This window comes from Phocoena phocoena, chromosome 3 (assembly GCF_963924675.1).
Source record: "Phocoena phocoena chromosome 3, mPhoPho1.1, whole genome shotgun sequence".
Classification (NCBI taxonomy): Eukaryota; Metazoa; Chordata; class Mammalia; order Artiodactyla; family Phocoenidae; genus Phocoena; species Phocoena phocoena.
The window spans coordinates 78,616,051-78,643,497 of NC_089221.1; the positions used below are offsets into that span (position 1 = coordinate 78,616,051).

Consider the following 27,447-nt stretch of genomic DNA (forward strand, 5'->3'; position numbering starts at 1 on the left):
ATTTCAGTACTTGTGATTGGTCTGTTCATATTTTCTGTTTCTTCCTGGTTCAGTCTTAGGAGATTGTACCTCTCTAAGAATTTGTCCATTTCTTCTAGGTTTTCCATTTTATTGGCATATAGTTGCTTGTAGTAGTCTCTTATGATCCTTTGTATTTCTGTGGTGTCCATTGTAACTTCTTTCTCATTTCTAGTTTTACTGATTTGAGCCCTTTCCCTTTTTTTCTTGCTGAGTCTGGCTAAAGGTTTATCCATTTTGTTTATCTTTTCAAAGTACCAGCTTTCAGTTTCATTGATCTTTTCTATGGTTTTCTTTGTCTCTATTCCATTTATTTCTGCTCTGATCTTTATAATTTGTCTCCTTCTACTGACGGGTTTTGTTTGTTCTTCTTTCTCTAGTTGCTTTAGGTGTAAGGTTAGATAATTTATTTGAGATGTTTCTTCTTTCCTGAGGTAAGATTGTATCACTATAAACTTGCCTCTTAGAACTGCTTTTACTGCATCCCACAGGTTTTGAATCATCATGCTTTCACTTTCATTTGTCTGTAGGTATTTTTTCATTTCCTCTTTTATTTCTTCAGTGATCCATTAGTTGTTTAGTAGCATATTGTTTATTGTTTAGCCTTCACATCTTTGTGTCTTTTACAGTTTCTTTCTTGTAGTTGATTTCTAATATCATAGAGTTGTGGTTAGAAAAGATGCTTGATACGATTTTGCTTTTCTTAAATTTACTGAGATTGGCTTTGTGGCCTAGGATATTATCAGTCGTGGAGAATGTTCTGTGGGCACTTGAGAAGAAAGTGTATTCTGTTGCTTTTGATTGAATACTCTATAAATATCAATGAAGTCCATCTGGTCTGATGTGTCATTTAAGACCTTTGTTTCCATATTGATTTTCTGTCTGGATGATCTGTCCATTGATGAAAGTGGGGTGTTAAAGTCCCCCATTATTATTGTGTTACTGTCAGTTTCTCCTTTTATGGCTGTTAGCATTTGCCTTATATATTGGGGTGCTCCCATGTTGGGTGCATATTATATTTACAGTTGTTATATTATCTTGTGGATTGATCCCTTGATCATTACGTAGTGTCCTCCTTTGTCTCTTGTAACAGTCTTTATTTTAAAGTCTCTTTTGTCTGATGTGAGTATTGCCACTCCAGCCTTCTTTCAATTTCCATTTGCATGGAATACATTTTTCCATTCCCTCACTTTTGGTCTGTATGTGTCCCTAGATCTGAAGTGGGTCTCTTGTAGACAGCATATATAAGGGTCTTGTTTTCTATGTCTTTTGGTTGGAGAATTTAATCCATTTACATTTAAGGTAATTATCTATATGTATATTCTTATTGTCATTTTATTGTTTTGAATTTGTTTTTGTGGGTCTTTTTTCTCCCCTTCCTCTAGTTCATTATTAAACATTTCTTGTGTCTTCTCGATCTGTGCCTCCATTCTTTTTCTGAGATCTTGGATCATCTTTACTGTCATTACTCTGAATTCTGTTTCAGGTAGATTGCCTATCTCCACTTCTCTTAGTTGTTCTTCTGGGGTTTTACCTTGTTCCTTTGTCTGGGACATATTTCTCTGCCATCTCATTTTGTCTGACTTTCTGTAATTGCAGTATCTGTTTTGTAGGCTGCAGGGTTGTAGTTCTTCTTGCTTCTGCTGTCTGCACCCTGGTGGATGAGGCTGTCTAAGGGGCTCGTGCAGGCTTCCTAGTGGGAGAGCCTGGTTCTTGCCCACTGATGGGTGGAACTGGGTCTTGTCCTTCTGGTGGTGGGCAGGGCTGTGTCAGAGGGTGTGTTTAGCTGTGGGCTTAGGAAAACTTTAAGTAGCCTGTCTGCTGGTGGGTGGGGCTGTGTTTCTGCTTTGTTGGTTGTTTGATCTGAGGCATCCCAGCACTGGAGCCTACAGGCTGTTGGGTAGGGCCAGGTCTTGGTGAGAAAATGGCAGCCTCCAGGAGGACTCACACCAATGAGTACTCCCCAGAGCTACCGCCACCAATGTCTTTGTCTCCAGAGTGAGCCACAGCCACCCCCTGCTTCTGCAGGAGACCCTCCAATACCAGCAGGTAAGTCTGGCCCAGACTCCTGTGAGGTCACTGCTTCTTTCCCTGGGTCCTGGTACACAAAGGACCTTGTGTGTGCCTTCCAAGATTGGAGTTACTGTTTCCCCAGTCCTGTGGAATTCCTGTGATCAAACCCCACTGGCCTTCAAAGCCAGATGCACTAGGGGCTCCTCCTCCCAAAGCCAGACCCCCAGGCTGCAGAGCCTGACATGGGGCTCAGAACTTTCACCCTTATGGGAGAACCTCTGCAATATACTTATTTTCCAGTCTGTGGGTCACCCACCCAGCAGGTATGGGATTTGATTTTATTATGAATGCGCCCCTCCCACCATCTCATTGTGGCTTCTTCTTTGTCTTTGGATGTAGGATATCTTTTTTGGTAGGTTCCAGTGTTTGTTTCTTTGTTTGTTTTTGTTGATGGTTGTTCAGCAGTTAGTTGTGATTTTAGTGTTTTCATGAGGAGAGGAAAGCTCACGTCCTTCTACTCTGCCATCTTGTCTCCACCTCCCTTCATGTACCTCTTTTTTTCTTTTTTTTTTTAACATCTTTATTGGAGTATAATTGCTTTACAATGGTGTGTTAGTTTCTGCTTTATAAAAAAATGAATCAGTTATACATATACATATGTCCCCATATCTCTTTCCTCTTGCATATCCCTCCCTCCCACCCTCCCTATCCCACCCCACTAGGTGGTCACAAAGCACCAAGCTGATCTCCCTGTGCTATGCGGTTGCTTCCCACTAGCTATCTGTTTTACATTTGGTAGTGTATATATGTCCATGCCACTCTCGCACTTTGTCCCAGCTTACCCTTCCCCCTCCCCATATCCTCAAGTCCGTCCTCTAGTAGGTCTGTGTCTTTATTCCCATCTTGCCCCTAGGTACTTCATGACCAATTTTTTTTTTTTTTAGATTCCATATATAATGTGTTAGCATACAGTATTTGTTTTTCTCTTTCTCTGACTTACTTCACTCTGTATGACAGACTCTAGGTCCATCCACCTCACTACAAATAACTCAATTTCGTTTCTTTTTATGGCTGAGTAATATTCCATTCTTTACATGTGCCACATCTTCTTTATCCATTCGTCTGTTGATGGACGCTTAGGTTACTTCCATGTCCTGGCTATTGTGAATAGTGCTACAACAAACATTTTGGTACATGACTCTTTTTGATTTATGGTTTTCTCAGGGTATATGCCCAGTAGTGAGATTGCTGGGTCGTATGGTAGTTCTATCTGTAGTTTTTTAAGGAACCTCCATACTGTTCTCCATAGTGGCTGTATCAATTTATGTTCCCACAAACAGTGCAAGAGGGCTCCCTTTTCTCCACATCCTCTCCAGCATTTATTGTTTGTAGATTTTTTGATGATGGCCATTCTGACCGGTGTGAGATGATATCTCATTGTAGTTTTGATTTGCATTTCCCTAATGATTAATGACATTGAGCATTCTTTCATGTGTTTGTTGGCAATCTGTATATCTTCTTTGGAGAAATGTCTATTTAGGTCTTCTGCCCATTTTTGGATTGGATTGTTTGTTTTTTTGATATTGAGCTGCCTGAGCTGCTTGTAAATTTTGGAGATTAATCCTTTGTCAGTTGCTTCATTTGCAAATATTTCCCCCCATTCTGAGGGTTGTCTTTTCATCTTGTTTGTGGTTTCTGTTGCTGTGCAAAAGCTTTTAAGTTTCATTAGGTCCCATTTGTTTATTTTTGTTTTTATTTCCATTTCTCTAGGAGATGGGTCAAAAGGAATCTTGCTGTGATTTATGTCATAGTCTATTTTTTTTTAAAGGGGTGGCACAAGGGGTGTGCGTGATGCAACTGTTCTTTTTTTTCTTTTATTTATTTACTTTTGGCTGTGTTGGTTCTTCATTGCTGCGCGCGGGCTTTCTCTAGTTGCAGCGAGTGGGGGCTGCTCTTCATTATGGTGCGTGGGCTTCTCATTGTGGTCGGAAAAGATATTTCATACGATTTCAATTTTCTTAAATTTACCAAGGCTTGATCTGTGACCCAAGATATGATCTATCTTGGAGAGTGTTCCATGAGCATTTGAGAAGAATGTGTATTCTGTTGTTTTTGGATGGAATGTCCTATAAATATCAATTTAGTCCATCTTGTTTAATGTATCATTTAAAGCTTGTGTTTCCTTATTCATTTTCATTTTGGATGATCTGTCCATTGGTGAAAGTGGGGTGTTAAAGTCCCCTACTGTGAATGTGTTACTGTCGATTTCCCCTTTTATGGCTGTTAGTATTTGCCTTATGTATTGAGGTGCTTCTATGTTGGGTGCATAAATATTTACAATTGTTCTATCTTCTTCTTGGATCGATCCCTTGATCATTATGTAGTGTCCTTCTTTGTCTCTTCTAATACTCTTTATTTTAAAGTCTGTTTTGTCTGATATGAGAATTGCTACTCCAGCTTTCTTTTGGTTTCCATTTGCATGGAATATCTTTTTCCATCCCCTCACTTTCAGTCTGTATGTGTCTCTAGGTCTGAGGTGGGTCTCTTGCAGACAGCATATATATGGGTCTTGTTTTTGTATCCATTCAGCCAGTCTGTGTCTTTTGGCTGTAGCATTTAATCCATTTACATTTAAGGTAATTATCGATATGTATGTTCCTATTCCCATTTTCTTAATTCTTTTGGGTTTGTTATTGTAGGTCTTTTCCTTCTCTTGTGTTTCTTGCCTAGAGAAGATCCTTTAGCATTTGTTGTAAAGCTGGTTTGGTGGTGCTGAACTCTCTCAGCTTTTGCTTGTCTGTAAAGGTTTTAATTTCTCCATCAAATCTGAATGAGATCCTTGCTGGGTAGAGTAATCTTGGTTTTAGGTTTTTCTCCTTCATCACTTTAAATATGTCCTGCCAGTCCCTTCTGGCTTGCAGAGTTTCTGCTGAAAGATCAGCTGTTAACCTTATGGGGATTCCCTTGTGTGTGATTTGTTGTTTTTCCCTTGCTGCTTTTAATATGTTTTCTTTGTATTTAATTTTTGACAGTTTGATTAATATGTGTCTTGGCGTGTTTCTCCTTGTATTTATCCTGTATGGGACTCTCTGTGCTTCCTGGACTTGATTTACTATTTCCTTTCCCATATTAGGGATGTTTTCAACTATAATCTCTTCATATATTTTTCTCAGTCCCTTTCTTTTTCTCTTCTTCTGGGACCCCTATAATTTGAATGTTGGTGCATTTAATGTTGTCCCAGAGGTCTCTGAGACTGTCCTCAGTTCTTTTCATTCTTTTTTCTTTATTCTGCTCTGCAGTAGTTATTTCCACTATTTTATCTTCCAGGCCACTTATCCGTTCTTCTGCCTCAGTTATTCTCCTATTGATCCCATCTAGAGAATTCTTAATTTCATTTATTGTGTTGTTCATCACTGTTTGTTTGCTCTTTAGTTCTTCTAGGTCCTTGTTAAACATTTCTTGTATTTCCTCCATTCTATTTCCAAGATTTTGGATCATCTTTACTATCATTATTGTGAATTCTTTTTCATGTAAACTGTTTATTTCCTCTTCATTTGTTAGGTCCGGTGGGTTTTTGCCTTGCTCCTTCATCTGCTGTGAGTTTCTCTGTCTTCTCATTTTGCTTATCTTACTGTGTTTGGGGTCTCCTTTTCGCAGGCCGCAGGTTCGTAGTTCCCGTTGTTTTTGGTGTCTGTCCCCAGTGACTAAGGTTGGTTCAGTGGGCTGTGTAGGCTTCCTGGTGGAGGGGACTAGTGCCTGTGTTCTGGTGGATGAGGCTGGATCTTATCTTTCTGGTGGGCAGGTCCACGTCTGGTGGTGTGTTTTGGGGTGTTTGTGGCCTTATTATGATTTTAGGCAGCCTCTCTGCTAATGGATGTGGTTGTGTTGCTGTCTTGCTAGTTGTTTGGCATAGGGTGTCCAGCACTATAGCTTGCTGGTCGTTGAGTGGAGCTTGGTGTTGGCGTTGAGATGGAGATCTCTGGGAGATATTTGTCGTTTCATATTATGTGGAGCTGGGATGTCTCTTGTGGACCAGTGTCCTGAAGTTGGCTCTCCCACCTCAGAGGCACAGCCCTGACGCCTGGCTGGAGCACCAAGAGCCTGTCATCCACACAGCTCAGAATAAAAGGGAGAAAAAAGAGAAAGAGAGAAAGAAGAAGATAAAATAAAGTAAAATAAAATAGTTATTAAAATAAAAAATAAATTTTTTTAAATAATTATTTTTTAAGTAATTAAAAAAAGAAAAGAAAGAAGAGAGAAACCAAACCAAAAAACAAATCTACCAATGATAACAGGTGCTAAAAACTATACTAAAAAACAAAACAAAACGAAAAATGGACATTCAGAATCCTAGGACAAATGGTAAAAACAAAGCTATACTGACAAAATAACACACAGAAGCATACACATACACACTCACAAAATGAGAAAAAGGGAAAAAAATGTATAGATCATTGCTCCCAAAGTCCACCTCCTCAATTTGGGATGATTCATTGTCTATTCAGGTATTCCACAGATGCAGGGTACATCAAGTTGATTGTGGAGATTTAATCCACTGCTCCTGAGGCTGCTGGGAGAGATTTCCCGTTTTCTTCTTTGTTCACACAGCTCCTGGGGTTCAGCTTTGGATTTGGCCCCGCCTCTGCATGTAGGTCGCCGGGGGGCATCTGTTCTTCACTCAGGACGGGCTTAAAGGAGCAGCTGATTCGGGGGCTCTGGCTCACTCAGGCCCGGGGGGAGGGAGGGGTACAGAGTGCGGGGTGAGCCTGTGGCGGCAGAGGCCGGCATGACGTTGCACCAGCCTGAGGCGTGCCGTGTGTTCTCCGCGCCGTGTGTTCTCCGGAGGAAGTTGTCCCTGGATCATGGAACCCTGGCAGTGGCGGGCTGCACAGGCTCCCGGGAGGAGAGGTGTGGGAGTGACCTGTGCTCGCACACAGGCTTCTTGGTGGTAGCAGCAGCAGCCTTAGCGTCCCATGCCTGTCTCTGGGTCTGCGCTGAAAGCCGCGGCTCGTGCCTGTCTCTGGAGCTCCTTTAACTGGTGCTCTTAATCCCCTCTCCTCGCGCACCAGGAAACAAAGAGGCAAGAAAAAGTCTCTTGCGTCTTTGGCAGCTCCAGACCTTTTCCCAGACTCCCTCCCGGCTAGCTGTGGCACACTAGCCCCCTTCAGGCTGTGTTCATGTTGCCAACCCCAGTCCTCTCCCTGCGATCCAACCTCCAAAGCCCGAGCCTCAGCTCCCAGCCCCCGCCCGTGCCGGCGGTGAGCAGACAAGCCTCTCAGTCTGGTGAGTGCTGGTCGGCACCGATCCTCTGTGCGGAAATTTCTGCTTTGCCCTCCGCACCCCTGTTGCTACGCTCGCCTCCGTGGCTCCGAAGCTTACCCGCTCTGCCACCCGCAGTCTCCGCCCGCAAAGGGGCTTCCTAGTGTGTGGAAACCTTTCCTCCTTCACTGCTCCCTCCTGCTGGTGCGGGTCCCGTCCCTATTCTTTTGTCTCTGTTTTTTCTTTTTTCTTTTGTCCTACCCAGGCACATGGGGAGCTTATTGCCTTTTGTGAGGTCTGAGGTCTTCTGCCAGCGTTCAGTGGGTGTTCTGTAGGAGTTGTTCCACATGTAGATGTATTTCTGATGTATTTGTGGGGAGGAAGGTCATCTCCACGTCTTACTCTTCCGCCATCGTGAAGCTCCTCTCCCCTTCATGTACTTCTCATGTTTGTTTCATAACATTTATATCAGCCTCCTCTTGGAGATTTCTGTGAACTTTATGAGCATATTTCTCTAAATATTTTGAGCTTTTAGAGAAAAGATGTTAATTCAAATAAAGCCTATATCAAATCCTTGTCATGTTCTACAGCTTTGAAATGAAAGTCAGTCTAGCTCTGGAGGTAATATGTCTAGATCTATGTTCTCTCTCTCTTGTCCCTCACATTAGAATTGATAGTCACACTGCTGTGTGTAAGATGAAAGGTCAGATCATTGTTAATCAGGTTGAGATCTCTGAGAGGCTTTGTAGAGTGGACACTGGAGCCAGACGGCTTGGCTTCTATTTCTAGTTCTATGCTGCCTGTGATGCTGGAAAATTCCTCTTGGCTTTCATTTCCTTTTTTAATTTAATTTTTATTTTATATTAGATTATAGTTGATTTACAGTGTTGTGTTAGTAGTTTCAGGCATACAGCAAAGAGATTCGGTTATATATATACAGATATCCATTCCTTTTCAGATTCTTTTCTCATATAGGTGATTATAGACTATTCAGTCGAATTCCCTGTGCTATACAGTAGGTCCTTGTTGATTATCTGTTTTATGTATAGTAGTATGTATACGTTAATGCCATACTCCTAATTTATCCCTCCCCACAGCTTTCCCCTTTGGTAACCATAAGTTTGTTTTAGAAGTCTGTGAGTCCTTATCTGTAAAATTTGGAGGAGGATGATAATAGTACCTTTCTCACAAGACTGTGTAAGGAAACAAAGATAAGGCTATTGAACAGTGCCTGTCCCACAGCAGGTGCCCAGTAGGAGCTGGCTGGCACTGGAGAGACAATGCAGTGCAGTGCAGTGATTGAGAACACATAACCCCAGCTCCACCATGGGTGTCCTCGGGAAGTTATTGAACTTCCATGTGCCTCAATTTTCATCCATGAAATGGGAATGATGATAATGATGGTGATGATAATGATACTCATTATACCTGTCTCAAAGGATTATCATGAGGACTAAGAGGGTTGGACTAAGAGAGTTTCAAACAGTCCCTTGTACTGAGAGGCTATAATAAGCATTAGTTATTATTGTCATCAGTATTATGTTCATCAGCCTCACTACCACCAAAAATAAATTTAGGAGATGTGTCAGTGATTACTGATTAAAATGTATATTTCATTAGAAGCTGCTTGCGCCTGTGAGTATACATTCTTAATTGTATTGTAGAGTTCTTCCATGCAAAATATTGCCAAAATGCCAAATTACAAATTAGAAGCTATTAATAGACTCAAACCTTTAAAATACCAGCTGGCTTATTTTCCTTGTTAATCATTTAATAAATTTCATTTGCATAAACTTATAAAAAAAGCAGAGTAGCATGTACAGAAACTCATTAACAAGGATCCAGTTTGAAAGGATCCAAAATTTTAAATTTTAAAAACATTTCTTTGTTCCTGAACTTTGTTTCCTTTCCAAAACAATAAGTGTGTTGGCATAACAAAGGTCTATTATGTGAGGAACACATGTGCCTTCATTACTGAAGCACAAGACATGATAAATTAAGAGGATATTTGGCATCAGTCTCTTCAGATGATAGAATGAAAAATAGGAGTTTGTGGGCTTCCCTGGTGGCGCGGTGGTTGAGAGTCTGCCTGCCGATGCAGGGGACGCGGGTTCGTGCCCCGGTCCGGGAGGACCCCCCATGCCGCGGAGCGGCTGCGCCCGTGAGCCATGGCCGCTGAGCCTGCGCGTCCGGAGCCTGTGCTCCGCACTGGGAGAGGCCGCAGCAGTGAGAGGCCCGCGTACCGCCAAAAAAAAAAAAAAAATAGGAGTTTGTGCTGATATCACCGAGCAGATAAAAGGGAAAGAAATGGCAGAAGCATCAGGCCTAATTTTTAATCTCTTACTTTGAAAAGTTAATAAAATGTTTAATCAGGTTTTATTCTTGTTTTCATATCTTCCCTATACGGAGAATGCATGTGTATACTTAAGTAATTGTCTTCTTTGACACAGGTAACTTTTGGGTGGGTAGAATTGTAAAATATTCCACTAAAGATCCTAAATAACAACCAGCTCTTCAGAAGCATTCCTAGAACTTTAGATTCGATTGCTAGATTTTTATCATGCTACAAAAATCCATGCGCTATTTACAAAATTGTTGTAATATTGTGCTGACAGAATTTCAGAAAACTTTTGACAAACCTTTAGCCCTGTTTATTCATGTTACTTATTTGACTGCCAAATAAAATAAAATCACACTTGGGGCTGTTCTCTTATATATTAGGCCATTCCAGTCAGCAAACAGTTGGAAGGACTGCATTCTCCTAATAAGAAAAGACACAAAAAACAGGTGATGTGACTCATTGTACTAAGGGACATTTCTGTTTACTAATGGTCACTTCAGCTGCTTAACACGTGCTTATAATTTCAGTTCACAATCTTCTTCAACACTTTGACCCATCAAGGACTTCTGGTAGGCTTAGTTACCCATGGCTCACATTCTGGCACTAAAAATCAATTTCACTGCTTCCTGTGTTCTTGATACTGTCAGCCTCCCATTGTTTTACATCATCAGCTGAAACCTACGCTGAGTATTTCACTCCTAAAGAGATGAACGATGTTAGTGGCTTTGAAGGATGAGGGTTTTTATTTTAGTTTGCTTATGTATTAGCTACCATGTTCATAGTAATAAATCTTTACATAATTTTAATACACACAGAAGTAAGATGCAAACTGCCATCTGAGTAGTAAGAGCAGACTATTAATTAGTGTGCTTAAGTGTTTATCTAAAGAGTTATAATTCCGGGAATTCCCTGGTGGTCGTGTGGTTAGGACTCCATGCTTCCACTGCAGGGGTCACGGATTTGATCCCTGATTGGGGAACTAAGATCCCACAAGCCACGTGGTGTGGCCAAATAAATAAATAAATAGAGTTACAGTTCCAAGAAAAGTATAATTTTAACTCATGAAGTTTATATTTATAAATACATAAAAATTATCTTTTTTAGCTTCCTTAGTTGAAGAAAATATATAATAAACTTTGTAAACTATGTTCATTTTTCCTTCCTTTCTTTTTCTTTCTTTTTCTGAATTTAGGCTGTAAAAACAGAACCTGAGAAGAAGTCACAATCAACTAAGGTAAATGATTTAAGTCAACTAGTGAATTATTTGGATTCTTTGCAACAATAATGAATAACTGGTTTCCTCTATTGATGCTACGAAATGGTAAAAAAAAAATTTTGTCAGCTAATTAAATTAATTTTAGATTACCCTTTTGAACATGATTATATAGAGTGTATATAAAATAAGTATAACATTAAATCCATATATTGCTAAAATGAATAGTATTTTATAAGTCTACTTCAGAAGGCATTTTATTCAAATCTAGATTTTTGTTATAGCTGAAGTAATTTTAAAAAAAGCAACAGGAACAAAGGACAAGGGACAAAGGGTAATGAGTATTTGATTACTTTAATGATGAGACATCAAGAATAAAGGTGTCTATTGAACCCAACACCTAGATAACTTAAAGATGAGAGTCTCTCCTTAGACTAGGCCCTGGGTTTATCTTGATGGTCTTATTTCCATTGGTGGAACTACTTATCAGTTACTCAGGAGACAGCTCTGACTTTCCCTTGGGAACGGCTTCCCTTGCTTTCCTGACTCATGGCTGTCTAGTGAAAGCCAATTCCAGTCCATATGGAGATGACCCCAGGGTGTCTGCAGGCAGGGCAAATGTTTCTCTTCAATAAGGTGCTATACTTTATTTCTTTCAAGTACACTTGAGCAGTTACTCAGACCACAAGTTTTACTTTAGGGAAGCACAAAGATGATTTGGGCTGAAGTACTTCAAGTGCAGGCAAGGGTGGGGAGCGTGGTGGGCAGAGTCATCGGGGTGAAAGATGAAGCTTATATGATTTTGTGTAAGGCCTCTTGGTGGCCCCTGAGGATGGTACTTATATAGTCCCCTATAGAAGAATAATTCAGCAGCTGGTGGAAGTTGTCTTCTATTCCATATTTAAATGTTTTTGGTTACTCAATTGGGTTTCTAGTGATACCTGTCTTCTCTACTTGTAGCACAGAAAAAACCATATAAATCATTTAACTAAAAAAATAGTGTTTATCTCCTATGAAAGGAGATTTTTTTGAAAATCAATTTTAATTTCTAAAGTAGGATCCCCTATCAACAAACTCAGTGGTCAAAGTGATCATTTGACATCTCTGTGGATGGACTTGCAGTTATCAAATGATCTACATGAGTTGTGAAAAACAGCCAATAATTTAGAGATACATAGCTATCTGAAAAATCATTCTAGATGAAATACTACATTTTTCATTATTTTTCCGATAATTATCATTATCAGACTGTTGGTAGGATTATTATCAACCAGACAGCAACATCTACTTCTCTAACTGGGCCTTTCCTAAGAGAGGCAGAATGGTCTAATTGGGATTTTTGGTTTTGAGCTTATTTGGAAATATAAAAACAATGTACTCTGATGTAATTGAGATTTTATCGTTTGAAATTGACAGCCATCTGTGGTTCATGAGAAAAAAACCCAAGAAGTAAAGCCAAAGGAACACACAGAGGTAAATGATCATCATTAGGACTTGATATCATAAGGGGAAACCTTTTTTTCTTTGTTTTTCTTTGTTTTTGGGTGAAGGATAAAATTCTGAACTCTCATCTTTCAACATTCAAGTCCTACTGAGCATGGCTGGTATTTGTTTTTCCACTAGAATGACACCACCATGTGGCATTAGCAGGATTTGCAATTTGCTCAGGTGATTCTTGCTGAATTGGGGAGGAAGGATTTGCATTGTTTCAAATTCTGTACTCAAAGTGAAATTTTGTCACATATCATTCTAATTTAAATTCGAACAATAAAAAATTGCATAAAACACAGTTGTTATGAATACTTTCTATTCCATAGAGAAAAGTAGCAATATTTATCATATTGTTAACATTGTGTGGGGGGGTGTTTTCAGCCAAAAAGCCTACCCAAGCACTCATCAGATACAGGAAGCAAGCATACTTATAATGAAAAAGCAGTTTCCAGATCAAGTGAGCAGCCAACATCAGAGAAATCAACAATACCAAAGGTAAATGAAGCAGACTGATAGGAAAACACTAATGTCAACTAGGGAATTGACAGGTCCTCTACCTACATTGATGCGTGTAGGTGAATCTACAGAGCTACGCCGAATATATCTTGTATTGTAAAGATTTGATGCTCTCGTTTTGCTGGTGTTGCAAATAACCTTGTGGAAACTTGGGACTAAGTAAGGCCTGAGAAGGGCATCAGATAGGTCTGGGGGATGTTCCATCGTGCCTTCTCCACCGTGTTGTGACGTTGAGGCAGCCGACTCTGGTGTCTCACAGGTGGGAAGCTTGGGATTGAGGCTGCCTCCTGGACCCCTCTCCTCGTGGGCTGTGGGAACTCAGATGCCCTGCGAGATCTGCTCTTTACCTGGAAGTCTTAGAGTTTTTAGGGTCTTGTTGTAGGAGAGATCAACTTACAGAGCCAAAAGTCAGACATATATTCCGTATTTCCAGAATACAACTATTCAACTGCTAGAAGAATAAACATCTATGAGAACTTTTTCATTGAGAGCTCTTAGAAGATAGGAAATAGGCCTGCTTAACAATATACCTTATATCAGAGACTGCAAATTTGTGGCCCACCAATTGCAGCCACTTGTGTATTTTATTTGGCTTACAGTAATCAAAATGATCTTTAATTAGCTGCCAACAAATAAAGTCAGAATACTTCACATAAAATGCAAATTTCTAGCTTCTCTTGAAAAATTGGAATATCTGGCAACAGTAGGCTCACATGGCAACAATTGACTAGAGGCCTTACAACCTTGTATGTGCCCACATAGCCCACTTCGCCTATGTGCCCAGCATTGCATCATATGCAGTAGAAACTAGTGACCATTTCCCTACAAGATGTCTGCTAGGGGAAACTGGCTCCTTAGTGACATTTGAAATGTATGATCTTGAAAATTGTCATTCAGAGATACTTAGTTCTGTCAATCTTTTATCCTTTAGACTAAGTCACAGGACACAATTTCCAGTGGTGGAAAAAGTGCTGTTACTGGCATAGCTGCAGCATCTGGCAAACCAGTTGACAAGGTGAGCACACATAAAAGATGTAACATGAACAGGGGCCTCAATGCTTATCAGGTCTCTTTTATGAGAAACATATGCTCAGCGAAGACCCATTCTACCTGGCTGGCTCTGTTTAACCATTCAGTGTTCCAGTGCTGTCACAGTCAAATAACCTGTCGTTTGCTAAAACTGAACACTTCATATGTGAAATTTTATGAAGAAGAGCATGCATCTGAAGGATAGAGAGAGAGCAAGACACCAAAAAGACACTATTTATTGAATGAATGATTTTAAAATTCATGCATTCAATAAATAGTTACTATTCAGTGGAATATTACTCAGCCATAAAAAGAAACGAGATTGAGTTATTTGTAGTGAGGTGGATGTACCTAGAGTCTGCCATACAGAGTGAAGTAAGTCAGAAAGAGAAAAACAAATACCATATGCTAACACATATATATGGAATCTAAAAAAAAAAAAAAACAATGGTACTGATGAACCTAGTGGCAGGGCAGGAATAAAGACGTAGACATAAGAAGGGACTTGAGGACGTGGGGAGGGGGAAGCTGGGATGAAGTGAGAGTAGCAGCGACATACATACACTACCAAATATAAAATAGTTAGCTAGTGGGAAGCAGCCGCTTAGCACAGGGAGATCAGCTTGGTGCTTTACGATGACCTAGAGGGGTGCGATAGGGAGGGTGGGAGGGAAGATCAAGAGGGAGGGGATATGGGGACATACGTATGCATATGGCTGATTCACTTTGGTGTACAACAGAAGCTAACACAGTATTGTGAAGCGATTATACGCCAATAAAGATCTATAAAAAAAATTTTTTTAGACCCCATAAATAAATAAATAAATAAATAGTTACTAAGTGCCATGCCATGTATAAGGCCTCATCAATACCAAGGAAATTAAAATGTGAGTTGACTCAGATCCTGCCTTCAAGATTTATGGCTTTGAAATAAAGCACATAAAATTGCCATGAGCATTTGAATAAGCATTACTCTCAGATTTTAATATGAACACTGCCATCTTGAAATGAGTAAATTATGTGCAGTCATGACACCTACATGGATTGATATGGGAGGTTTTCAAAGGAGCATCACAAGCCCTCTCAGGAGAGAGTATATGTGCCCCACTGGCAAATTAGGGGCACCTTCCTTAGATCCTTTGGAGAGACTAGCTTGGGAATGTAAGACAAGAAGTAGTCTACCTTTTCTACCCATAGGAATACAGAGTTAGCAATCAGAGTTAGTAATCAGTTTGGAAGCCATATCGTCCTAGAAATGCTAGGACGTATTTCTCTTAAAGCCACAAGTAACTAACTGAAGCAACAGTAAGATGGAAATGAAAGCAGAAAAAAAGCAATACGTGTTTATCTATTTTCCCGCTTCTCAAAATGGGAACAGTTATCCCTCTGCAGGCTAAGTAAAGTAAGGAAAGTCATAGGATAAAAGTATGGCCCATCTCCCTGAAACATCAGTTTTTCTTAGATTTCAAAAAAGAAAAGGCACATTATTTTTCTCCAAACTAATGCAGAAAGCATGTGGCATGATGGCAAAATTTACATGAACTTTTAAATGAAAATACTCAACTTAAAATAAAAAATGTTTTATTTTTTCCAGCAGACCCCTTGTATATACCTTGAGATCCCTACCCCCATCCTGGGGATACACTTCACTCTCTTGTGTTGATGAGGGTTAACTAGATGCCATGGTTTGGAAAATGGATAAATTTAAGACAGAGGCTTAGATCTCTTAGAATAGGTTTAAAATGTAATTTGAACCTATTCTGAGAGATTTGTAAATGTAATTTTGTCACCTATTTGTAAATGTATTTTTCAAATTTTGATAATTTGAAAATTTATGCCACACATCATCTAGCCAGGGTTATCAGTAAAATCTAAGCAATAAAATTAGGCGAGGTTTATACGGAATTCTGCTGTGCGTTGACTTGTGCTACGACTTGTGGCAAATCATTTCACTTTTCTTTGCCTCTGGTTTGTCTCCCAGAAAACGAGATTGGTCAGATCTGCTTTTTCTTTTTTAGTCCATACCATGTGTAAAGCACTGTGGACTGTGGTCTGACTCTGCAGGACACTGAGCTGCAGGCTGACCCCTCTAGGGGTGGGATAAAACTATGTACCCAGGACTGCATTCAAGGCAGGTTAAGACAAGTCCCCACAGGGAGCTGTTTGAGGAGAGAGGGGGTCTGTCTGATTCGGGGGAATCCTTGGGGACTCTGAGTAGATCCAGTTTAAGTTTGGCATGAAAGGATAGCTAGGATTGCAGGCTTGCAAACATAACAAGGGAGAAAAATATAAAATGTGATCTGGGTACAAAGTGCATTATGGTGTGGGTGAAGCACAGGAGAGGTAAGTGGGACTGTAAGACCAGAAAGACAGGTCGAGGCGCTGCTGTGGAGAATGTAGAGGTGTGTTAATCCATGTGGTAGTGATACAACGGGCAGCAGGTAAGCATTGAAGATTAGAGAACAGATGGAGAGATGCGATTAAAACCAAGCGATTAAAACCGAAGAATTAAGCGACCGCAGTGGCTGGGATGAGACGGAATAAGAGATCTTAAGGTGGGAGGCTGGTCAGGGGCTGTTTCAGTCATCCTGGGGAGTCCAAAGTCAACCTAAATTAGAACTGGGATAGAATAAGTGAGCGGGGAGCAATGCAGGAGGCGTTGCAGAGGTAAAACTTTCAGGTTTTAGGAAATGAGTGTCTGCAGTGTGCAAAGGTGAAATAAGATCTCAGATAACCTGGGGCTTCAGCGTCTCAGTGAACCAGGTTGCTAACCCTAAGGTGAGGCAAGGGAGGCACCCACGGCCAGGTTTGTGCCAGTGCAGGGGCAGCACCTGCAGGAGTGAGCACCTCTTAAGTGAGCCCGGTCCTGATTGTCACTGACAGGTGGACAGAGGTCAGAAGGAGAACTGCTGGAGACAGAAAAGTGATACCTGCTTTTAGACAGGTTGAATTGAAATGTCTGAGGTGCCCCAAGAGAGAGGCGATTAGCACATTGTTTTGGAGTCCAGGTGAATGGAAAGGGAGAAGCAGGGAGAGAGGGGAGAGTGAAACTGAATGAACATCTGCATGAGGTTGTGGTTCAATCAAGGAGCTGGATTCAATTGCCAGGACTCAGGCTCACCCTGATGCTCCCCACGGTCTCTTTAATATAACAAGTACAGCAATCACTTATTTAGTACTTATTTATATATCTAGTACTTACGAGTACTTAGCGTGTACACAACTACTGGCTTTCATACTTTAATAGATGAATTAGTTTAATCCTCACAACCCCCTGCAGTAGGTGCAGTCGCTGTCCTGGTCTCATACATGAGGGTACAGAGGTTCAGGAGGAGACGTGACCTGCCTGAAGCCTCCTGCGGCCAGTGCGTGTGGGCTGGTGTGCAAACCCAGACTGTCGGAGCCTGTGCTCTCCACCTCCAAGCTCTGCTGCCCGGATTTCGGAGACCTTCACAGAAGACAATTCCCTGTTGTCTTAAACCCAGCGACTTCACAATTTCGTTCCTGCCTGGCCCTGAAAGCATTTGGCCCCTGACCGTAGAGAATGATTGCCTAGGACCACCAGTACAGGCAGAAACATGTGTGTGGCAGGGGGCAAAGCAGGAGAGATGCCAGAGGTGGCAGAGATGCCAGCACAAAACGGGGATGGTGCTGTGAGAGATGAGAGTCGGGAGAGGGGTGCTCACCAGAGTAACTCAGAGAAGATGATGTCTGGGTAAAGGCATGGGAACTGCAGATTGGAAAGTTATTGACAATCATTGATGGAACAACTGAAGCTGTGGTGGGAAGGACATTGATTTTAGGGAGATGAAAGAAAGAATGAGCGATGAGATACCAAAGCAAGGCAGGGTGGAGGTCTTGATGTGACCGAGAGAACAACATCTAGACATAATGGCTGCTTGTAATAAGAAGGAATTCATGGGCTTTGCAGAGATTAGCTGTGGGCTCTGGGAGAGGCAACCAAGAGCAGTGAAGAAAGAGAAGGGCAGTCCTGGGTTCAGATCTTAGTGCTGTCCTTTACTGTGTGACCTGGGAAGTTACTCAACCTCTCTGAGCCTTGCTTGTCACATCTCTAAGTGAGATTAATATTATCAATATTAATATTATTTATGCTTTTCTGAAAAAGGATATAACACATAAAGTGTCTGGCACAGAGCAGATGTTTAGTATATGATCCATGTTATGTTATAATGTATTCATTTTAAAGTCTGTAATATTATTGAATTTTATAAAGATATATGAGGAGTTTTTCTTTCTTTCTAAACCCCCACCAGAATAAAGAAAGTAAATCATTAATGTCAGCCGTACCAGTTGAATCCAAACCAAGTGAACCCTCTGGAAAGGTATGAAGATAGCAGTGCCTTTTTACATATTTATTCATAGTCTCTGTGTCTATTGTGATCTGATTTCTTGAGGGTAAACAATATGAGGTGAGGGTAACTTAAAGGACCTTTTTAATGAATTATTATTTGAAGCTAATATGACTGGGTTGAAAGTGGGATTTTCTCATGTATGTTTGTAACATTTTACATTCTAACCCTGTGTTCTGGAAACTCCAGTTATGTCTCATGGAGTTTACATTCCAGTTTCCCTCCTGCAAATGCACCTTCTTTAACCAGAGGTATCACTAAAGAATGCCAGGCACTTCTTCATTCTGAAATTCCCAATTGAATCAGTCTAAAGCTAACAGGCCTCACATTCTATTACACAATCAGGTGAGTTCCTAAAGTTGTAGTGGAAATATGGTAGTTGCAAAAAAAAAAATGTAAACAATCTTTTTTTTTTTTTTTTGCGGTAAGCGGGCCTCTCACCGCTGTGGTCTCTCCTGTTGCGGAGCACAGGCTCCGGACGCGCAGGCGCAGCGGCCATGGCTCACGGGCCCAGCCGCTCCGCGACATGTGGGATCCTCCCGGACCGGGGCACGAACCCGCATCCCCCGCATCGGCAGGCAGACTCCCAACCACTGCGCCACCAGGGAAGCCCAAACAATCATTTTTAAGCTGAGTTAAATAGTAAAGGGTCTTTCCTCAAATTGTTTTCCCCTTCAAATGTAGCTGATTCTTCACAATGAATCATTCTTAACCTCAGAAACAGGATGGAGGCACTCTTTCATTCATTATACTGAGTTAAGCCCATATTGACAGAATAAACTGTCACTTCTTGTAAATTTAACGTCTCTTTCAGGGAATTTCTATTTGTAAGCATCTTCAGACAAGCAAGTGAACAAAAAGCCACAAATGAATAAAAGAACACAGGGCAATCCATTTTTGAAATATATTTTATTTGGAAGAGGTGGAAATGATTGATAAGCAAAAATACTAAGCATTTTCTCTCTTGCATATAGCAACATGATCATAATTCTCTGTAGTTTGTTTCATTTTTTCTTTAAACTATCAGTACAGTGGTCTGGCAGTTGTAATGAACCATACACTTGTCCATGTAGTTCATGCCTTTAGACTTATTGAAATTGTGGTTCTTAACCTGAATGTGGCTTTCTATCTTGAGAACCTAGAATCTGTAGGTTGGAACCTAGAACCTAGGTTCCTAGAACCTAGAACCTAGAACCTGCCAACCTAGAATCTGGGACTTTAAATAATAAATTCTATTACAGACGAGATTTTAACCACTTAAGAACTTTTGGTGTTTGGTATTTTTCTACACAGAATTTTTTTTTCGGTAGTTAAAAAATCAAAATGAAATATGTGTAACAAATAACATTTACATATCCGCTCTTTTTGTTTTCCAGTTAGGCATGGATGCTGCTTTGGATGACTTAATAGACACTTTAGGAGAACCTGAAGAAACTAAAGAAGATAATACAACATATACTGGACCTGAAGTTTTGGTAAGTGATCTTGATGTCGATAAAGATTCATACTTAATGAGTAGGAGAGCTAGTAGGTCATGGTCATGATGCACAAAAGAATATATAGTGTTGTGTCACTTGGAGAGAAACAGTATGCTGTCAGTATCAGTAATAGCAACTGAAAATTAGTGTTGTGGATGGAAACTGTCCTAAGGTGGCTATGCGATTCCGTTGATCAGCAAATACTGATTGGTTGTCTCTGCTGAGACTGCAGCTGGGATATAGTCTGTTGGATCACAGAGACTTATTTTCTTTCTTCGAGGCTTAAGTCCAGTGGCCTTCGACTTATTTTAGTTTCCAGATATTTCCCATCCTATCACTTGAACTTATCTTGATTTCTAGATATTTTCTATCCTCAGTTCATCTCTATTCCTGATTCATGAAAAGCAAGAAAGTTATGTTCCTTGGCATTAATAAAAGACATTCCATAGACTGTACGAAAATATTGCAACAGTCATAACAAAGGATTTGTTTCTAGAATTTATGAAGATTTTTTAAAACTGAGAAAAAGACAACCCAATAGAAAATTAGGAGAAAATTTGGCCAGTAGACACATGAAAGTCTCCCTAGTAATTAGGAAAATGGTACTAAAACACAGAGAGATAGCACTTCATACTCATCTGATTGGCAGAAGTATAAAAGTCTGACAACTGGCCCAGAGCCTGTGGATGTCACATGAAGATGTGCACACCCTCTAACCAGCAATCCCACGTCTAGAGAGACTTGCTGAAGGGAGCCTTGCCCAGGTGTATAAGGAGTTCTAAGAACAGGTGAAACATTTGGAAATGATTTTGTTCAACAGGAGACAAGATGATATAGTGGAACACTCTATAGTGGTTAAAATGGCTTATTCATGTATCAATATGGATAACATTACAAAAATATAACTTTGAATTAAAATAGTACATTACCAAATGACATAAGAATTTGATACCATTTATATAACACTTGAAAATAGGCAAAGTAATGGTGTATATTGATTATGGGTATCTACATGTGGAATAATTGTTTTAAAATATACTCAACTTTACATTGATGGATGTGATAAAGTTCAGGATGATGGCTATCTCTGGAAAACAAGGAAGAGGGATTGGATTGGAGAGTGCTAAAAAAGAAACATCACTCTGATTTTTTTCTTATTACGTACGAAATAACTAGATCTGTTGAGTTATATAGAAATTCACTGTTATCAACTGCTCTTTTGTAGGTATAGAAATATTAGATAATGAAAAATATTTTTAAATAGAATGCATTTTATATATGAATGAAATTTAATATAGTGGTTTGAATATTTTATAGCATTACTAATGGGTTAAGCCAATTAAATATGGGCAAGTATTTGTGGAAACTTAGAATTCAGAGTTGTGTAAAATATTGGCTTCTAAATGATTTATATTTACTCAATAGTTCCATAAATTAAGAATGCAATAGTACTTTGGTTTAAGAATATGTGTATAACATTCTCAGCTAATATCCTTATGTGTACGGTTTTCTTCTAGGATCTGATGAGTTCTACTTTCATAGAGGAATTGGGTAAAAGAGAAGTCACACTTCCTCCAAAATATAGGGAACTTTTAAATGTAAGTTAAACAATCATTTACTTATACTTTATTGTTTCTTTTTTGGAATTATAATTTTTATCACATTAATATATCCAGTTTTTTTAACTTAGATAATATAATGGGCGTGCAAAATTGTCATTACTCTGAAGCTCACTGTATTACTTTGGTAGGGCTGCCATATCAGAGTATCACAGACTGTATGGCTTAAACAGCAGAAACTTACTGTCTCACAATTCTGGGGGCTAGAAGACTGGAATCAAGATGTGGGCAGGGTTGGCTCCTTCTGAAGGCTGTGAGAGGAAGATCTGTCTCAGGCCTCTCTCCTTGGTCTATAGATACCTACATGTGGAGTAATTCCACATCTTCTATGTGTACATATCTGCATGTTGTCTTTTCTCTACGTGGATCTCTGGGTCATTTCCCCCTTTTATAGGAACACTGGTCCTATTGAATTAGGGCCCCTTTTAATGTTCTCATTTAACCTTAATTACCTCTTTAAAGGCCCTGTCTTCAAATACAGTCATTCTGAGGTTCTAGGGGATAGGACTTCAGCATATGAATTTTGGGAGGACACAACTCAGCCCATAGTATTCACTGAGCTATGAATTTTGCCAATTGTAAGGATTAATTTTGCCTTCTCAGCATCATCAAATTAATATTTGTTTCAGAAAAAAGAAGGAATCACAGGGCCTCCTCCAGACTCTTCGGTGAGTTCACATAACTGTCTTCTAATATCAGATTTAACACTTTTTATATCTTTGGTTGGGGGGATAGAGTTATCAATTCTATATTTTGGGATTATGACTATATTAATCTCTAAATCAGATGAAGTTTCCATCTGTTCAGAGAACGGGGGTGGGCCTGGGGGTTGTTTCAATGCGTGTTTATTTCCTAAGTAGTTTTTTTGAGGGAAAGAAGAATGGGGACAAGAAAGTTTTAGGATAAATTAAATGTTAATAAAAATAGGATGAGAATATCCTAACATGTAATACGTTGAGAAGAGAGAAACAGGAAAATAATATTTATTGAGCATCCAGTTTCCTCCCAAACGTAGGCTTTCATCTGAGTTATTTCGTTGATCATCTCATTTGGTAGTCAAGGAATTGCAAAAGTACATTCTTCGTTTGCTGGGTTTATAATCTGATCTGTCACTTGAATGATTCCTGCGTGTGACCCGTCGTGCCGCCCGTTTCTTTAGAAACCCCTGGGGCCCGATGATGCCATAGATGCCTTGTCATCAGACTTCACCTGCAGTTCTCCTACGGCTGATGGGAAGAAAACCAAGAAAGAGGTATTGTTTTTAATGTAATGAGGGAAACTTGTTAGAAACCATCTCATACTTTAAGACAACAACAACCTTTTAGTTCTGGTTATTACGATTTGGTTAATACGTTTCCTTCTTCTGTAAGTCAAATCTTTTGTATTTTGTTTTTCAGAAGTCTACAGGAGAGGTTTTAAAAGCTCAGTCAGCTGAAGTAATCAAAAGCGCTGCTCCACCCAAGGAGAAAAAAAGAAAGGTGGAAGAGGTATAAAAAAATTACTTCTTTAAAATTAAGCATGGTCCTCCTGACAGCAGTTGCTTTCCGGAGGCTCATCAGGCTGATTGGGGAGAACCCCAATAGTGCATCCCACCTACTGAGCAGCTTTGCTCCCTCGGGCCTGTGTAGAATAGTGAAACCAGTCAGGGTTATATTGGTCATCTCCAGGCAGGCCTGCTCTGTTTCTACAAATGCTTAGGGGTGATTTCAGCACACTTGCCTTGGTTGTGGAATAAGATTATCTCACCAACACACTACACAGAAGAGCAGGATCCCAGAGGAACTGCACTCTTGGGACATCAAATCTTCAACTTGATTTTCTAAAGGAGTTTGAGTCCTGTGAATCACTAGGGGGATGTTGTTATAGCTGCTTCTCTCCACCTTAACCACAGTTGACTATAACTTAATCCTTGTGAATCCTGAAAGGTGGCACTGCAGCCCTGGGCTGGATGAGAAAACATGCCCCATCTGCAGATGGTCCAGATAATCCAACGAGCCGTTTCTTTTTTTTTTTTTTTTTTCCGGTACGCGGGCCTCTCGCTGTTGTGGCCTCTCCTGTTGCGGAGCACAGGCTCCGGACGCACAGGCTCAGCGGCCATGGCTCACGGGCGCAGCCGCTCCACGGCATGTGGGATCTTCCCAGACCGGGTCACGAACCCGTGTCCCCTGCATCGGCAGGTGGACTCTCAACCACTGCGCCACCAGGGAAGCCCCAAGGAGCCGTTTCTGTTGCTGCTGCTCTGCCCCTCGCTCCTGGGGTGGGCGGTTTATTTTTATCTGGCTTGAGGAGCAGCGAGAGCACCACACCCCTGGGAGTGGGAGTTCCTACAGCCATCAGCCACTTCAGGGCCCCCTGCTTCCTGGGCTTAGCCGTCGTGCTGAAGGACAGGGTTGTCAGAAGTCATTTTTAGAGACATTTTTAGAAAAAGAAAAGCAGGATAGTGAAAGGTTACTTCCTGCAGCTTTTGATATGAGTATTTTATAATATAATTATTATTAGTTACACTTCTAGCTTGCTAAGTGAGAGGTGAAGTGTACCTCTGAGAGCACTGTTACTGTAGAAACGAGTCCTAAGCCCCAGTTTTCACTCACTGGTAAGTTCTTCTTTCTTTCTCTCTCTTTTACTAGGTTTTAAATAAAATTGCCTTCCTAGAGTCCTTCCCCAATCCACAACTTATTCTTAGAGTTTTAAAATTTTGAATTTCACAAAGAAATGGGTGGATTGTTTAGGTTGAGGAGATGTTCTCTTTTTAATGTACAGAATTTTTTTTTCCCCTCACAGGACACAATGAGTGATCAGGCACTCGAGGCTCTGTCAGCTTCGCTGGGCAGCCGGAAGCCAGAACCTGAGCTCGACCTCAGCTCCATTAAGGAAGTCAATGAGGTACTGACCTTGGAGTTCACATACAAAACCTGTTAGTCTTCAGGTTACAAGGTTACAAAGCTAATGCATTACACATGTTTAGAATTCTTGTACCATTTTTATTTTCTTAGAGATTTTAAATGAACTGTTCTTTGTCCTGCCTTACTTTCAGGGTCTGGCTAATTCAGATATTTATTGCTGGGGAGTTAGCAACCAAAAAGGATATTTCAGTGTTTGTCTTGTTAACCATCTAGAATTTTAATACTTAAAATGAACACTAATCTTCTTTGCCAATTCTCAGACGACACCTGACTAAACAAGATAACAACGAAGGCAGTGGCCTGGTGACAAATAGTTTTGTCTGCTCTCATGGAAATTGGACATTTGTATTTTCAAAAGGTTCCAGGTGCTTCTCTTTATAAGGAGAGAGGGAGATGGTTGCAGATGGGATGGGAGAAGATCCTTTTTATAACTATGGAGGAAAATGTTGAAAACTTGTCCCAAATTAGAATAAAATCAAGCAACAATGACTTTATAACTGGATTTGCTGCGTGTTTAGAGTGTGCTGCTGGGGAGAGTTTACCCCACCACATGCCAAGACCTTAACAAGCCTTACGAGCCCAAGCAAGCTTGTATTTGGCAGAAGAGAGTGTTCATATTAAATTTCAATTTTTAAAGAATTGTTGAACTGAGTCCTCCGGGGGAAAAGAGGAGGGAAGGCATAGAGCCGCCCTGTGGGCATCCTTGGCCAGGCAGTGTGGTGGTGGTGGGGACCCTCAGGGGCGCCAGCCTGTCAGCTCAGGGTGGGAGCTGGCACTTGTCGCTGTCACAACGCTGCTGCCTCCGCTGTCACTTCCTGTTCTGAGTCACCGGGGAAGGTGAGTCTCGCTGACTCCCAGCAACGCCCCCTGAGTCTGGGACTGCCCTGGTCTGAAATGGGCCAGTTTCTATCTTCGACTTTCTCTGAGGTCTTGCCGGGCGCAGTGTGGCACGACAGGCTTTGCGAAGGCGAACACAAGGGAGCAGGGGAAGCAGTCCTTGTCCTCCAGGACCAAGTAATGTATTGGGAGAAAGGGAAACTTTGATGACAACATAGTGCGAGGTGCACAGTGTCTCAAGGAAAGGGTGGTCCTGGCAGGACCCTGGCGGTCCACCATCGAGGGCTGCATGGCAGCCAGCCAATGGCACATCTGCCTCAGGCTGTTTACAGATGGTTAAGGTGATTTAAGAAGATGATAATTTGGGGGCAGAAAGTATAAACATAATCCCAGGATGAAAAGACTTTTAGAGTGACTAAAATCAGTTAGGTAGATGTAAAAAAGTTACGTAAAAATAAGTTTTAAACAGTTTGGGTTTAGGGATGCATATAAATGTATTAAATTTCCTCTAGAAAGTTAGCAAACTCCTAAAATTTGAACAAAAAGGACTATTCTACTCTTAACACTAGTTTTCCTTTTTAATTGTGTACAAAGTGTAAAGATTCTCCAATCCTCTGGATTCTTAAGTTGAATTTTTAGCACCTGATGGTGAATTCACTACTTCCTGGGTAGTCCGCTGTGATAAGGCTCATAAAGGTCGATATGCAATAGGAGTCCACGGCCACTCCAGCACGTTCCGCACCAGGTGATGCTTCAGAGAAGAGGTCCATGCCTACTTGTCATTCTCATAATGTATCATAATGCATGTATTCTGTAGTGATACCTCATTATTAATCTCCCCTATTTCTAGTGTAGTTACCTAGTCTGGAACTATTTCCATTCAGGGGATGTTTGTTTTCACCTCCTACTGGATACAAACCCACAATGCGGTCATTTAAAGAATATAAAGATCAAAGAATAGAAAGGATCTAGCTGTGCCTGTGACTCACTGTTCACGAGCCTAAGTGGAGAGGACAGTCCTATACAGGTGATTCTTTCATGAGGACTGTTTTATAGCCAATGACCTCACAAATCCCTGAACTGGGGAGTACCACTATATAACAGGACTTACTTCATATCCCGCAGTAGAATGTAACGGGAAATATTTTTTTAAAAATCCTTTCATCCCAGTTATTATTCTATAGAAGAATACAACTGTAATTCCAAAGCCTAGAAAAGTACCTGGCTTATTAAAAGTGCTCATTAAATATTTTAAAATTAATCAACTAACTAAGCACTCAATGGAGAACCACAATCTTAGGCTGAGATGTAGATGGGAGTAAAAGGCTGAGCTAGAATCAGCTAAATACACACGCCACCCCCCCCCCCAAGCACACACACTTTTGTGCCCAGGAGCTCCTTGATTTGTGATTTAAATCCGTACCTTGATACAGGTACAAATTATTACATATCATGGAACTTTGCATTACCCACCAGGAGTTTAAAATCAAATGTTATATCCTAGAAGCCACTGATCTGCCATGGAACTGCACTTTTATTTGTAATGCATTTGGTTGTGCATGGTTCAGTAATCCAGTGACATCTTGGTGTTACTGAAGGGATTTCTTTTAAAAGCAGTAAGACCAGGGCCTCCCTGGTGGCGCAGTGGTTAAGAATCCTCCTGCCAATGCAGGGGACACGGGTTCAAGCCCTGGTCTGGGAAGATCCCACATGCCGTGGAGCAACTAAGCCCATGTGCCGCAACTACTGAGTGTGTACTCTAGAGCCCGTGCTCCGCAACAACAGAAGTCACTGCAATGAGAAGCCCACGCACCACAAAGAAGAGTAGCCCCCGCCCGCCACAACTAGAGAAAGCCCACACACAGCAATGAAGACCCAATGCAGCCAAAAATAAATAAATAAGTTTTTTTTTTTTTTTTAAAAAGGGAAAACTAATTATCCTTGGATCAGCCAAGATTGTGATGGGATGCCTCTCCCCTTTCTGAACCGTGTTTAGCATTCATGAGAATTGGTTGTTTTCTCCCCCTTAGATAACTGCCTCTTTCAGTACGACAGGTGGAGGCTGTAAAATAATTGCAGCCAGCTTGTGCACTGTGCTTACTTTTCTTCAGAGGATATCTTATTTAATTTTCTCTGCTGATCCTTACAAGTCAGCAAGCTAGGTAAGGATTCTTAGTAGCCCCATTTTACAGCTCAAGAAACTGAGCCGAAGAAAGCCTAGGTGGCTTCCCAAGGTCATAGAGACAGGGCAGGGACACCTCCCCGGGATTCCTGGCTGTGTTGTTTTTTTGTCCGTCACCCTACACTGCCTTCCTCCTAACTGCTCACTGGGCACTTTAATCTGATTTGGTCTCCTCCAC

The 27,447-nt window shown here is 40.8% G+C and overlaps 1 protein-coding gene across 1 annotated transcript in view; it reads left to right on the top strand.

The window, feature by feature from the left end:
• The window catches only part of CAST (calpastatin), a 129,606-nt gene that overhangs the window by 73,702 nt on the left and 28,457 nt on the right, over positions 1–27,447 (top strand). The window contains exons 5-15 of the mRNA XM_065875568.1: positions 10,824–10,865; positions 12,261–12,317; positions 12,717–12,830; positions 13,783–13,866; positions 18,155–18,223; positions 19,627–19,725; positions 21,246–21,326; positions 21,977–22,015; positions 22,507–22,599; positions 22,745–22,834; positions 24,129–24,230. Coding sequence (XP_065731640.1) covers positions 10,824–10,865; positions 12,261–12,317; positions 12,717–12,830; positions 13,783–13,866; positions 18,155–18,223; positions 19,627–19,725; positions 21,246–21,326; positions 21,977–22,015; positions 22,507–22,599; positions 22,745–22,834; positions 24,129–24,230 — 870 coding nt within the window. The remainder of the gene's footprint in view (positions 1–10,823; positions 10,866–12,260; positions 12,318–12,716; positions 12,831–13,782; positions 13,867–18,154; positions 18,224–19,626; positions 19,726–21,245; positions 21,327–21,976; positions 22,016–22,506; positions 22,600–22,744; positions 22,835–24,128; positions 24,231–27,447) is intronic.